Source organism: Achroia grisella, unplaced genomic scaffold (genome assembly GCF_030625045.1).
Source record: "Achroia grisella isolate CSIRO2021 unplaced genomic scaffold, CSIRO_AGI_Agris_v1 utg109, whole genome shotgun sequence".
Classification (NCBI taxonomy): Eukaryota; Metazoa; Arthropoda; class Insecta; order Lepidoptera; family Pyralidae; genus Achroia; species Achroia grisella.
In genome coordinates this window covers 1921168-1935044 of record NW_026712573.1, presented here as the reverse complement: position 1 = coordinate 1935044, position 13877 = coordinate 1921168, and the positions used below count along the sequence as shown (strand labels likewise).

Here is a 13877-nt window from a genome sequence, read left to right as displayed (position 1 = left end):
AGTATTTTTTCTTAACTAAAACCTAATTGAAATTATGTCGAGCCGTACATAAAATTTCTCTTCGCGAGGGAACTTTGAGCCGCCGAGAGCTGCAGTTTGAAGTTTTATTATCTTAATAAAAACGAGCACCGAAGAAACTCTGGATTACGCAGGAATAAATTAAATAGAATGGTCTATAACTAACTTACAATATATCTAGTCATACCACTGGGTTAATAAAATATTAACAATATGTAAAGTAATGAAATATTACTAAGTTCATAGTAATTTTTTATAGATGTTGGTTATAGTGTTTTTAGATTTCTTCTGTTAGATTGTCCTGTGTAAGAATAAACTCTAAATTGAAGTTCTTAGCTGGGTCTTCAATCTAGCTCTTATAATTATTATGTTTGTGTTTATTTTCAAACGTTTGATTATTTTTGGTAAATATAAACTCCCTTTAATTTTTAACTGTGTACCATGTCAAGTTAGCCTCCATGCAATCCCCACTGTTAAAAATAAAGGTTAATTATTAGTGAATTCACCAAGATAACCGAACTACCTTGGTACTCGTCCTATTATCTGTACCAGTGATGCGTATGTAATATTTTATATACAAACCTACATTTTGTTAAGTTAAGATAACGCTTTCATTGCATTTATGGTTGAGTGCTATGATGGCTGGCTCATCCGTCATACTCGTGTACGGGTGCTGCTTGTGGGGACTGGTCTGTTCAGGTTGCGAACACTGATTAGATTTTTTGATTTTTTTGGTTTTTTTTATATAGCATATGCTGGTGGTCACTCTATTCTCCCAAATTTGAATTTAAATGAAGTAGTATTATTGTAAATATGTACAACATTAAAAAAAAATACGAGCTGAGTTTCTTGTCAGTTCTTCTCATCTCGAAATCATTCCGAACTGACGGTAGATTTGACATATCATAAGAGTCTGTAATAGACCTACATGAATAAAGATATTTTGAATTTGAATTTGAATTTATGATTTACATTAATGAAGAATTAAAAGAACAATTGCTTTTAATTTAAATTGAGACTTTAATTTATAAGTATGAGTACATTAATTTACCAGTCTGACACTAACGCACAAAATAAAATGTATTTTTTTAAATGATTCGGCACTTTATGATGTAAATTAGATCTGTGTACTTGATGTGTATATAGTGCTTCAACTTGATTTTATTCTGCGTGTGCCTAGCTTATTTTTAAGTGCGATATTTCGCGATGGCTCCGAGGCGAGATTTAAGTTCTCTAATTAAAAGTTGCGGGTCGTTAGAGTTTCGAGCGCAACATTTGTACCAAAGCGTGGCAATTTACTCGGTGTATGGTCCGTTGTACTGAGTATTCTTATATGCATATACTCGTACTTAATGAAGTGCATCAACGGCAATCGTTATAAAATTATTTTTGTATGTTATTGTAATATGTAGTGTCATATATAAAAAAAATCATACAAACAGAAAGAGAAAGCGTACCTGTCTGTCAGTTTCTGATATTGTCAGGACCTCAACATATAATGTTCTTAATGAAATTTGACATGACAGTTGACTTTTATCTAAGCTAGATGTTTATCATTTTGACAAAAATATAGTCTGCTCATAATGTGCCATCATCCTGCTGCTAATCAGTTCATCCATGGTCATAGCGGTTGCAGCATTGCTGTAATATCGGAAACCCAATGATACGAGTAAAACGTAGTGAGGTGCCGTTATTTTATACTCTTATATTGAAAATGATAATCATCAATTCAAAATTATGTAGTTTTATCTAATACTTTGAATACTTTCGTTAAATTAAACTACATTACCAAAAAATTTTAGTATATTGAAAAGTACTTTCAAGAATTCCATGATCATGTGCCTTTGCTACTTTATATCATTTGAGACACTGTTGTACGAGTTGACATTCCACATATTCATATTAAGTGGGAAGTGCTTGTTCGTTTCTTATTCGAACAACCAAGAAGTATTATTCTGCCACACACACATTCTGCCTTGTTTTACGCTTCATACAATATAAGATGTTTCAAAGCTATGTCCACTATATTATGTTATGTTTTAAGATAAAGGAAATATATTTTCATTAATATAAAGAGTGTATAACTTTTTTACACAACGACAACTTTTGGTTTTATTGAAGGTATGTAGGTATCAACAATTTGCGTAAGAGACAAGTCTGTCGAAACAATATAGCGTTTGAAGCAAAGTTCTCAACTTTTTGTCAAGTCACATAAGCTAAAATAGCACTTAACCTTAATGGGAAACGCCATTAATTTCCCGCGAGATGCCTTAATGCTTTTGTCGCTAAAAAAATTGCGACTGAATGTGAGGGTCGGATGGGGACAGCGTTTTTTACTAATTTCCTAAGAAATGAATGATTCAGCATATTCCTAACGGTCACACTTTATACCTACAAAACAATTTGTCTCTTCTGTATCCATTACGTGTATCACGTGTATATACGTATGACGGCCTCGGTGGTCCTTCTTCTGGCCTTCCTCTTTATTTCCAATAGTCGCGGGTTCGGTACGTTTTACACGGTGCAAACATTTATATTCATGAGTATGATTGTGTCTCAGTCTGGATATTATCTATGTATATTATATATCTATTTACAAAAAATAAGTATTTGCATCAGTTGTCTGTTACCGTGGGACTAGATGGCGCTGTGTTAATTGGCTAGGATTAGTTTATTACTAGCTGTACTCGTGACTTCGTCCGCGTGGAATATAACTTTATTTTTTAAAATAAAAGTTGCCTAAGTTACTCATTATTATATCATATACCCGCCAAAAAAAGTCCCGTTAAAATTGGTCCAGCCATTTCAGAGATTAGCCGGAACAAATAAACCGACAGACAGCCAGACAAAAATTGTAATTTTGGTGTATGTACCGTATTCATATTTATATGCATGTCGCGTACAAGCAGAAACAAAACGCAACACAAAAGGAGCGTTCTGATTGGAGCGCACACCCATCCAATTCAAATACGCACCGTAATGCAACAGACTTAAAATATCAACCGATCGATCTAACGTACATTTTGTTCACTCCACCAAATTTGTAATAAATAGTATATTTGCCATTAAATTCGAGACTATCAAGCGAAGTCTATCATTTCTACACCCTGTAATCTGCTGAAGCCATCATCATCTACCATCTGAGCATTCGAGCCGCATCATCACGTACCATTTGGACCTTCGAGCCACATACGATCAAGCAAAGAACGAGCGACCACTGAGGACTTCATCAGATTACTCCACATCAAGACCTAACAACGTCTACAATATCAAGCCAGAACCTTGGGCAGCAGCAAAGCATAGTGGGAGACTTGGACAGACGAGATACCTGGCAGATCAACTCCGAGAATACAGCGCAAATCGGTACGACCACCAGATATCCTATCCTACCCCTGTCCTGTACTTGTGTTCTGTATTGTGGTAAATATCTATTACAGTGTTTGAGACGCAGAGAGTTACCAGTGCACAACAGAGCAGCTTGCCGTCAGCTAGCAACTGCTTCTACTGTTCCTATACGTGAGTACTCCACCTTTCACTGTCTACCAATATGAGTGAACAATCATCCACATTAAAGTCTCGTTCTAAGTCGCCCTGTAAAATATCAATTACAGGCGATGACAACACGAATCAGTTAATTAGTAATTTAGTTAAAAAACGATCTATTATCAAAGGCCGGTTTACCAGATTTCAAAATTTTATCAATACGTTTGAAGTCAATGCTATTTTATCTCGTCAAACAAAGGCAGATTTAAAACTACGAATCCAAAACGCAGCAAATCTGTTCTCTGAGTTTGATGAGCTTCAATCTAAATTAGAAGAACTAGTATTAGAGATAGATTTAGACGAGCAAATCGAACAGAGAGGTCAGTTTGAAGACAGCTATTTCAACACACTGTCTCAAGCTGAATGTATGCTCAGTGGAGAAGATGACGCGTCATATTCCAAATCATGCCCCAATTCTAACGATTCCTTGAAACTTCCAGTAATTTCGGTACCTACCTTTACAGGCCTCAGCGATCAGTGGCTACAATATAGGGACATCTTCTTATCATTGGTACATAATAATACGAATATAAGTAGCATTCAAAAGTTTCACTATCTAAAATCGTCATTAAAAGCTACTGCAGCTATGGTTATCGATTCGTTGGAATTTTCAGCTAATAATTATTCGGTGGCATGGGAACTACTCTTAAATCGGTTCAATAATAGTAGATTATTAATACATAACCACGTAAAGGCATTAATTACTCTTCAAACCGTGACTAAGGAGTCGCCAGATCAATTGCGATATTTAATCGACAATATTTTAAAAAATCTACGCGCATTAAACCTATTAGGCGAACCAGTCGATAGCTGGGATACACTAATTATATACATAATCGTATCTAAATTAGACAAAATATCTGAACGCGAATGGGAACAATATAAAATCACAGTTTTAAAACTTTCTGGTAACTCCGAATCGCGATTGACGGTAGATACGTTATTAGCATTCCTAAAAGATCGGGCCGACATGTTAGAAACATTACTTGCGTCGCACAATAATTATAAAACCGATTCAAATAACAAACAAATTTCAAACACGATAAAACACAACGTACATTGTAATGTTTCTAGCAATAAGCCACAAATCCACACGAAGCGATCTTGTTTATTCTGTGACAACGGTTATCATCCATTATATGCGTGTCAAACATTTATAAACACTGATCTAGATTCTAGGCTAAAGTTCGTCAGTGAAAATAAATTATGCAACAACTGCTTGCGACCGGGGCATCGCCCGAATGAATGCAGGTTCGGTGGATGTAGGAAGTGTAACAAAAAACATAACTCATTGATTCATAAAGATAGTGAAGTTTGCAACTTGTCACCGGTAAGCGAACGGAACACAGCTGCATTATCTATGCACTCTTCATTCACCGAGGCAGGGGGGCGCCCCGCAGCCGCCGTCATAGGTACCGATCTTAACATTAACGAGTATTCACGCTTATCTACGCACACTAATACATTATGCGCTCAGTATCCCTGTATGCAGCCAGTTCTTTTATCGACAGCGTTAGTCGATGTTTATGACAAATACAATAATATTCACTCTGTTCGCGCGCTTTTAGATTCAGGTAGCGAACGATGTATTATGACGCAATCTTTATGCGATTTACTAAATTTACCATTTATACAGTCCACTCAAGAAATTCATGGGGTTGGTAATTCAATAACACAGTCCACAAAGATGTGTAATATTGAAATTAAATCCCATATTAGCTCATACACAGCGTGCATAAGATGTATTGTATTGCCGCATATAACATCTACGTTGCCAGCGATACCGAAACAATACGCGCAGTTTCGTATCCCTGACAGTGTGCAGTTAGCAGATCCGTACTTTTGTGAATCCCAGAGTATAGATATTTTAATAGGCGCAGATAAATTCTGGGATTTATTAAGTAGTGGTAGAATGCGATTACCTAACGGTCCGTTTTTACAAAGTACACGACTAGGCTGGATTATATCGGGTTCCGTGGATGTAAGCATACGGAATACCGGTCAAATCCAGTGTAATTTTACACACGTTACCGATACTCAATCACAACAATCTAGGGAGCTTGAGAAAGTCACTAAGTCATGTGAGACGCAAACTGATGACCAGCGAGAGTGCGAAAATCCTATCATTAAAACTACGATGCGAAATAATGATGGAAGGTTTTGCGTTCGCATTCCTCTCAAGTCATCACCACATGAATTAGGCGAATCATATCCTCAAACCCTAAACCGATTTTCAACGTTAAATAGGCGATCACAAAACCATGATAATCATAAATTTCTATACTGCAATTTTATTAATGAATGTATACAAGTGGGTCATATAACGCGTGTTAATTTGTATGGAACCCCAATTTATATAAAACAATTAGTTTATAATATTAAGTATAATAATATTATGTCTAAAATATTAGGCTTGCATAAAATTCCTCATGACAGTGAATTTATTTATAATAACCAATTTACAATTGATAAAAATAAAACTAGACGCACTATATCTTATTATCTTTAAAATTATTGCCATTATATATAAAGATGCGTGAGTCATTACGCTGTCATTTTTATGATGCAGTACTCTGGTCTGACTCCACTATTATACTAGGGTGGTTACACATGTCACCAAGTATTTTACAAGCATTCGTTCAGAATACAATATCTGAGATTCACGAATTAACGAAGGATATACCATGGTTGCATGTTAGGGGTAAGAAAACCCCGGCGGATTTAGTGTCACACGAACAGTTAAATGCTACTTATCCATTTATAACCTATGGTGTTGATTATGTGGTGTTTACATTGAATCGTAAAGGAATGGGCGCTAAATCCGTTAAGTCATATAAATATAAAAACAAATGTTTTCGTGCATGTTTCATGACACGCACAGTACTTTTGAAACTTGCAATCGATCTATCCACTGAAGCATACATTATCGTTTTGAAACAATCTGTTTTGCATCATGGTGAACCGCCTAAAATAATTATTCAACTTAATAAAATCAAATTTTCACATGTGCTACAAACAAATTTTCCAAATTATTATCTAATTATTGTAAGTCAATCTAGTTTATTTCCCTCTATTCTCCTCATGTTGGCGGGCTTTTGGATGGTGGAATATGCACTAATCATTTTGGCTAGTTGTAAATGCCTTACTTATAAGCATTTAATGTTATTAGAGTTTACGACAATACTGACTCAAATTATAGCAGTCCTAATTCATCTGCTATTTTCCTCAATACTGATTCTATCCTAATAACCTTCAACTCTAAGTCCTGCACACTCCCTGGTTGGTCGTCCGTTTACAGCGCTAGTATATCAGTACACGAGAACTGAGACATTTGCTGAGGCCTATCAAAGAGTGGAGCAGAATCAACATCACTTCTAATTGTGGCAGCCAAGGAATCACACCTAGGAGCGGGAAATAAGAGAAGACTCAACCGCAGTTCAATTTGGAACCACTCAAGAGCTTCCAAGGCCGGGGGCATGTCGCGTACAAGCAGAAACAAAACGCAACACAAAAGGAGCGTTCTGATTGGAGCGCACACCCATCCAATTCAAATACGCACCGTAATGCAACAGGCTCAAAATATCAACCGACCGATCTAACATACATTTTGTTCACTCCACCAAATTTGTAATAAATAGTATATTTGCCATTAAATTCGAGACTATCAAGCGAAGTCTATCATTTCTACAACCCTGTAATCTGCTGAAGCCATCATCATCTACCATCTGAGCATTCGAGCCGCATCATCACGTACCAATGCATGTAGCAAAAAAAGATTATTTCAATATTACAAACAGACACTCCAATTTTATTTATATGTATAGATTATTATATATATTTTTGTGTTGTACATACAGTGGTTGTAAATACATATAACAAAATGTAAGCTTGTATTTACTATTTCGAAACGAACCAATTAGATGACATTTAAATTCATGTAGTGGTTATGAAGACTGATTTGATAATAGTGATTTAAAGAAATTATATTCTTCTGGAATGAACGTACTGGTACTGCTGTACCCGTTCTATGTAATTGACGCTTAAGGGTATTCATGTTAACTCAATTGGAAAATTATTCATCAAATCAATATGAAAGAAAACCTCCTGAACGATTGGGCGCTATTGAGAAAAACTCGGTAATTGGTCCTTGTGATAAAGGAATAACAGACGCTCCTTGGGGAATTCAATATTTCGCATTTGTGTTCTGGCTTTTTTTTTTCGTTATTGTTGTTACTACTCTGCTTTAGTATAAAAGATGTTTTCTTGTTTTATTTTAATGAGCACGATAAAAAAATCTAGATTTTACGCTGTAATAGTTATTTTTTACAATACATAATATGTTTTTTTGTGGTAAGGTATATTGGAACAGTAAAACGGATAGAAAGTGACTACTATTGCCTGTATTTATGAATAGCATAGAGAAAATCACTAATTAAATGGCCTTGCTAAAATAGGGACTAACGTGTCATGCCGCCGTATTCACAGTGAAATTAATCAATGCAATAGCTTTTAAGTAAGAACACAGCTTACAAAGCACTGAAAAAACAAGCTGATTGGTGGCTAAAACATCTGTGACAGACGTACGAACACGGAGAATTTTGTACAAAGTGTTAAAACAAATATTGAATACTACAGTGTTATAATTTTCTTCGTAATTCCACTTGTTTATTAATTATTGTTACGTTAAACCGTGGCAAACAAATGAATTGAAAAAACTGCACGTTCCAAAAAGTTGGTTTACACTCGTCAGTTGGTCTAATTAAGAGTTAGGTAGTCCCGTCGTTACTATCTAGTTAACTGGAGTTCGTTAGCGAAACTCGGTTACCGGTAGTTGCTCGCTGATTGTTGGCGAAAGTGAGCGCGATGTACCAATTTACTTACCTTCAGCTTGCCTGGAACTTGCACGTTTGTTAAGAACAAATTCAATTGTGCTTTGTTTTTCATTTTGATCAACTTTTCCTTTTATTAAATGATTATCGAAGAAAATGGGAGGCATCTTAATTCGACTTTCTACTTTGTGAAGTTTGGTGGCAATCATTTTATCATCTTACACTGATGCCCCACCACCACTAAAAAAGTGTCATAACATTCAAGCATATAGAAAAACCCGATATAACATTGTCGGTACAACGACTACGATCTTTTATGGTAAATGTCATTGTCCCGACTGAATTAATGTAATATTTAAATAGCATCCATATATTGTGGTCCCTTTAATCTCATTATATTTGTACACATTATATAGATGAGATATTTGCCATGATAATATTATTAAAGAGAAGACTAGACGAAATTTCTCCCTAGAATGATAAAAGTACCCATCGAAATTAACAAATGTCATAATCAGGTGTTGTATCCTTAAAAATAAGTGTTGACTAGATACGGTTAAAGTCTAATTGGAACTGAGAATGTATTGTATTATTGTGATTATCAAGTGTTTGCCACTAAAAATGTGGTGATGGTGTACCAAAAAAAGACTAAGAAAGCAGGTAGATAGATTTATCTGCTCAGTTATTAACATTTTAATAATATTATCATGTTTTACAACTGTAAATTATATAGGAGTATATCTGGATTCTACTGCATATGTTTTTTAATATCAGATGTTCGAACCTCATTTAATTTTATGTCATGAAAGTAATGCTCTTTTAAATCTTCATTCGTTCTTTATCTAAGCAAACATAACGCAGAATAGAGCAAATGATGGTAATTACCCGGCCTGTTTAAGTATCACCCGTGGTACTAATTCAAGCACAGCGGTGGCATACAAATGAACTCAAGTCGGGTTATCGACTAAAACCGCAGGTGATATCGCAAATGACACCATGAAGGGAGCCCTAAAATGTGCAGTATTTTACTTATTGTTTAGTTGGGTGTTTGTGGTGGGGGGGGGGGGGGTGATAATTAGAATTGTATTTTTCCTTTCTTTATAACCAGATATTATCTGTAACTTCGTCTTATTTTTTTAATAAAACATGGCATATAACGGACTTCTGATACAATGTATCTTGATATTAAATTTCAATAAGATTCGTTCAAACATTTAGTCTTCTAAGTAACAAACAAACAGACGCAGTTTCGAATTTACACACAGACCTACAATAACACATATAGGCATAATAAAACACATACACAGACTCCGTATAAAGAAGAAAGACTTTAAGACGCGCTGTATTATTTCCGTAGTATTGAGACAAATATTGAGCGAGTTTTTATTTTTAAGCAGCAGTTATTTTGTTGACAGTTCACAGAAAACATCAGATTCTCGTGTATAGAGTTAAAGTTACTGGCACCAAAACCTAAGTATTGTGTAAATTTAATACTTTAGTTTTTTAGATTATTTAAAATAATATAATAATTGTTATTTGTTTATTATTTTTAATCTTTGTTGCATAAATATTAACGGAATCTTTCATAATTGTCTCTTTAAATCTCTAAGTATTATGAACAAGACAGAAGACAAATTTATAAATTTATAAATATTTTATTGAAATTTAATTTTTATTGAATCATAGTTTTTTTTCTAATATTATGCTTTTAGTAAACTTGGTATTTGATGCCTCACCGCTTCATTATATGTACATACACTTATGTTATTATAACTTTAATTAATACCTATAATACTTTTTCTATGTCAGAATTTAATCATATATTTGATATAATTATTACGAGTACAAAAAGTTGTTTAAATACTTAACTGGTAACCTCACCGCGACATACTCTCAAAGTACCTATATTAATTCAAACTCCTGTGATTTTTGTAATATTTAATCTATATGCAAAAGTTTGTATTGAATCTGTGGTGAAACATTACATACGGTTTCTAATTAAAACTTACAACTACAATTTTATGCTCTTAGTGACCTTTTTCCATTAGGAAAATAAACTAATACTCTGTTTAAAATTACTACGGTAGATATTTAAAGCAATTATTTTTCAGGTGTAGAAATAGAAAAAGGAGTCCTTTTTCTCAAGTAAGACTAATTCTGGTTACACGTTGATTATTCCGGAGGGTATCTTCAAAATATTATATTATATTACCTAATTTTGTCTAATATTAATTAGAAAAATAAGACAAATTAATTTAATTTGTAATTATCAGCATAATTTTATTTTCAAGTCGGAAAGTGTTGTTTGATTTCTTCATATATACTACAATTCGACAGAGTAACATGGGATTAGAATTTAATTTAAACACAATTTCCAATATGATTAACTTTAACCTTAGTTATAATTTGGGTCAATTGCACCCTTTGATTATTATTCAATGTTGAATGTTAATCTTGGATAAGTAATTCCCTTGTGGGGTCTCTGAGGTTAGAAGGCAAGAGCTTTTGAATCAAACACCTATATTAATAATTGACTATTATTTCTAAGAAGCTGTTTATTTATGTTATTCTACAGTTAATGAAATCCTACAATATTACATGTACAAATAAGAGCACTCTAAAAATAAAAAAAAAGTTTATGTAGATAAGAATTTCACTGACATAACTTCTTTACACGAACAGACGAAAACCTCATTACTTTACTTATTTTATATATATTTTGAATCAATATAATATATATATATATATATATATATATATATACATATTTTTATTAAAGCGCTGTTGGCAGCTTGACCATAATTTCTTTTATAATATTTACCCATTTTTTATAGGTCACTTTTTGAGTTTACTATAAACCTATAAAGAATAATATATACATATAAATATCTGTTTTTGTTTTCTACTGAGAATGTAATACAATTTAGATATGATAAGTATCACAGTGTAATCACCTTAATAACGATATTTTTTTGTAAACAAGAAATTGCAAACATTCTAAGCACCAAAATGAAAAAGTAACGTACGTCAGTCATAGCCGAATGTTATAAAATACACATGAACTTGTTATGATCAATACAGTTGAGTACTTTTACAGTACCTACTCGTACCTGTGCTGTATAGAATTTGTTCGCGAACATGTGCTGAAAGTATCGGCATGCCCGGGAAACTCATTTCCGGTCACGTACCAGACTTCCGGTCGATGGAGCCGACTGAGTAACAAACTACAAATATTAGTTTTTTTTGTTATCCATATATATATATCTTTATGACTATAACCCAAGACAAGATAGTAAAACGCATTTTAAAAAGGTATTAGTCCGTAAGAGGACATTCATAACATCCCCTTTTGACAGGCGATTTATAAATATATGAAATAATTCTTTGCAAAAATCTGTAGCATATTATAATTTACTTAGTAGGGTTAGAGCTTAGTAGGGTTACCCGAAAGTATAAATCTGAAAATCAATCCTATATAATTTGTCTGTGGTCCCGTTTACAATACAAAAAGGATACGTTTGCTAACCATGGATGCCCCTGTTCCTGTAGCTGAAGACAAAGAGTGCTCCTGAAGTAGACTCGAACAAAGTACGAGTTGCTGGGTCCATCCATCAGGTATCTACATGTGTTTTTTTATTATTCCCATTTCGCCCGTTTTTTTGTCATAATTATATACTAAATCAATATACAGTGTACTCGAAAATAAAATCGAAAAATATAATGTCGAGACCAATTCTGTTTTTAAATTCACTAAAGAATTTAAAATATACTTCAGTTGGTGCAAGATAAGAAATAGAACATTAGCTTTTAAAAACAAAGAATTCTCTTCCACAAACAACTGAAATTATTATTTATTTGGTTGGGAGGGTGTCAGAGTTCACGAATAGATTCGTTGCAAGCATACTAGTAGAAATGAATATAAATGTACGTGTCTGTACATTTATTGGAGCGATTTTTGTATGGGGTTGTTGCCCCCGTTAATAATTCCCAGCAATGGTATTGATAATTTTTTGGTTTAGGTAAGAGATGGCATCAGTCAATTTTCGTTTAATTGTTAGATGCATCTGTACTGATTTCAGTAATAACTAAAATAATATTAATTAGGAATATAGTTTATATTACTTGTGCCTTTATTTCTTTTCTGTATTTGAAATGGAAAATAAATTGACCATCCACCTGAGAATAAGCGGTAACCGTCGTCTATATACAAGAACAGAACCACGAATATTATCACGTTGTCATATGAAGACCACGCATTTACGCACGGAGGATTAAGATACCTCTTATCCTGTAATGTTACTGCATATGTCTGCCTACAACTGAAAGATAACTTACACAGCAATTTGCTTAGCGGTTAAAATAGGTGAGACTAGGCGCAGACGACGTTTTATAAAGTAGCACACACAAAGCATTGTCATAAATACCTCGGTATTTATATATCAATACTTTATATTATCAGTGGGTAACAGCCATAAACAATTTCGCCTACCTTTGGGTCACCTTTGGAAATGTACTTGTTAGTTATATATATATTAATATACTCGTAGCTAAGTCTAAAGTGGAATCTATTAAACATTACAACAAGAAATACACACCACAGGTTTTGCCACTCATTTGGCATAAAGCTAATTTCCTTTGAAATCTTGGTAATGTGAGCAACCAAAGTAAGCTTTCCAACATCAAAGAAACCACAAGGTCGTATATCGTGCCTTTCGACATTTCAATTAGAATTTCTTTACATAACTGATTTAAGATAAATTATGGTTATATATGAAGTTAACTATTCGATATTTATTATTCAAGCCTATCTCATTCCAGATTAAAATAGAATTTGCGTAATTGATTGTTTTTTGAATTAAATATGTATACTGCAGTATTTATTGGTAATAACTGTCTTCTTTACATTGGTCTGTATAAGTTGAATAACAACAAAAACAAACAAAATTATTTTGATATGAGAACACATTTTTTAAAATCGATTGGAAAGATTATAAGAATCATAAAATATTAAGTCATACCATAATCAATTTACAAAAAAATTGCATTGCAAGCATTACATGTATGTGCATTGGTTATATCCCACGGCGTTGTCCGCGTGAAATAGTTTTTTGTATTTGTTGACAGTTTACTTTACTAACTACAAACTAGTCTACTTTATTAAATCCGTTAAGTTAATTCAGTACAAACAAATAAACAAAAATATAAAAATAAAATCTTTCCTCTTCATGATGAATAAATCTAAAATAACAATGTTAATAGTTGACATATAACCACAATGTAACTATCAAGACGCCATTTTTATCCATGTTTTGTGCCCGGAAAGCCGGATATCCTGCGACTTAGTCCCTTATTGTAACACTTGCTAATGCTTTGCTTAATGGTTCGCGGAGACAATGGCTCGCTTTCAGACCACAAAGATCGTAAATGCACGTAAACAATAGTTGAGAACTTGGTGTGTTTATCAGAGTTTAGTTTGTTTTTTTAATT

The 13877-nt window shown here is 33.5% G+C and overlaps 1 protein-coding gene across 1 annotated transcript; it reads left to right on the top strand.

Annotated features, from left to right (window-relative positions):
* Positions 1 to 3565: 3565 nt before the first annotated feature.
* On the top strand, positions 3566 to 11610 carry LOC131847905 (uncharacterized). The gene is made up of 2 exons (XM_059197613.1): positions 3566 to 5872; positions 11488 to 11610. The coding sequence occupies exons 1-2, from the start codon at positions 3566 to 3568 to the stop codon at positions 11608 to 11610; spliced, it is 2430 nt and encodes an 809-aa protein (XP_059053596.1).
* The last annotated feature ends 2267 nt before the right edge of the window (positions 11611 to 13877 follow it).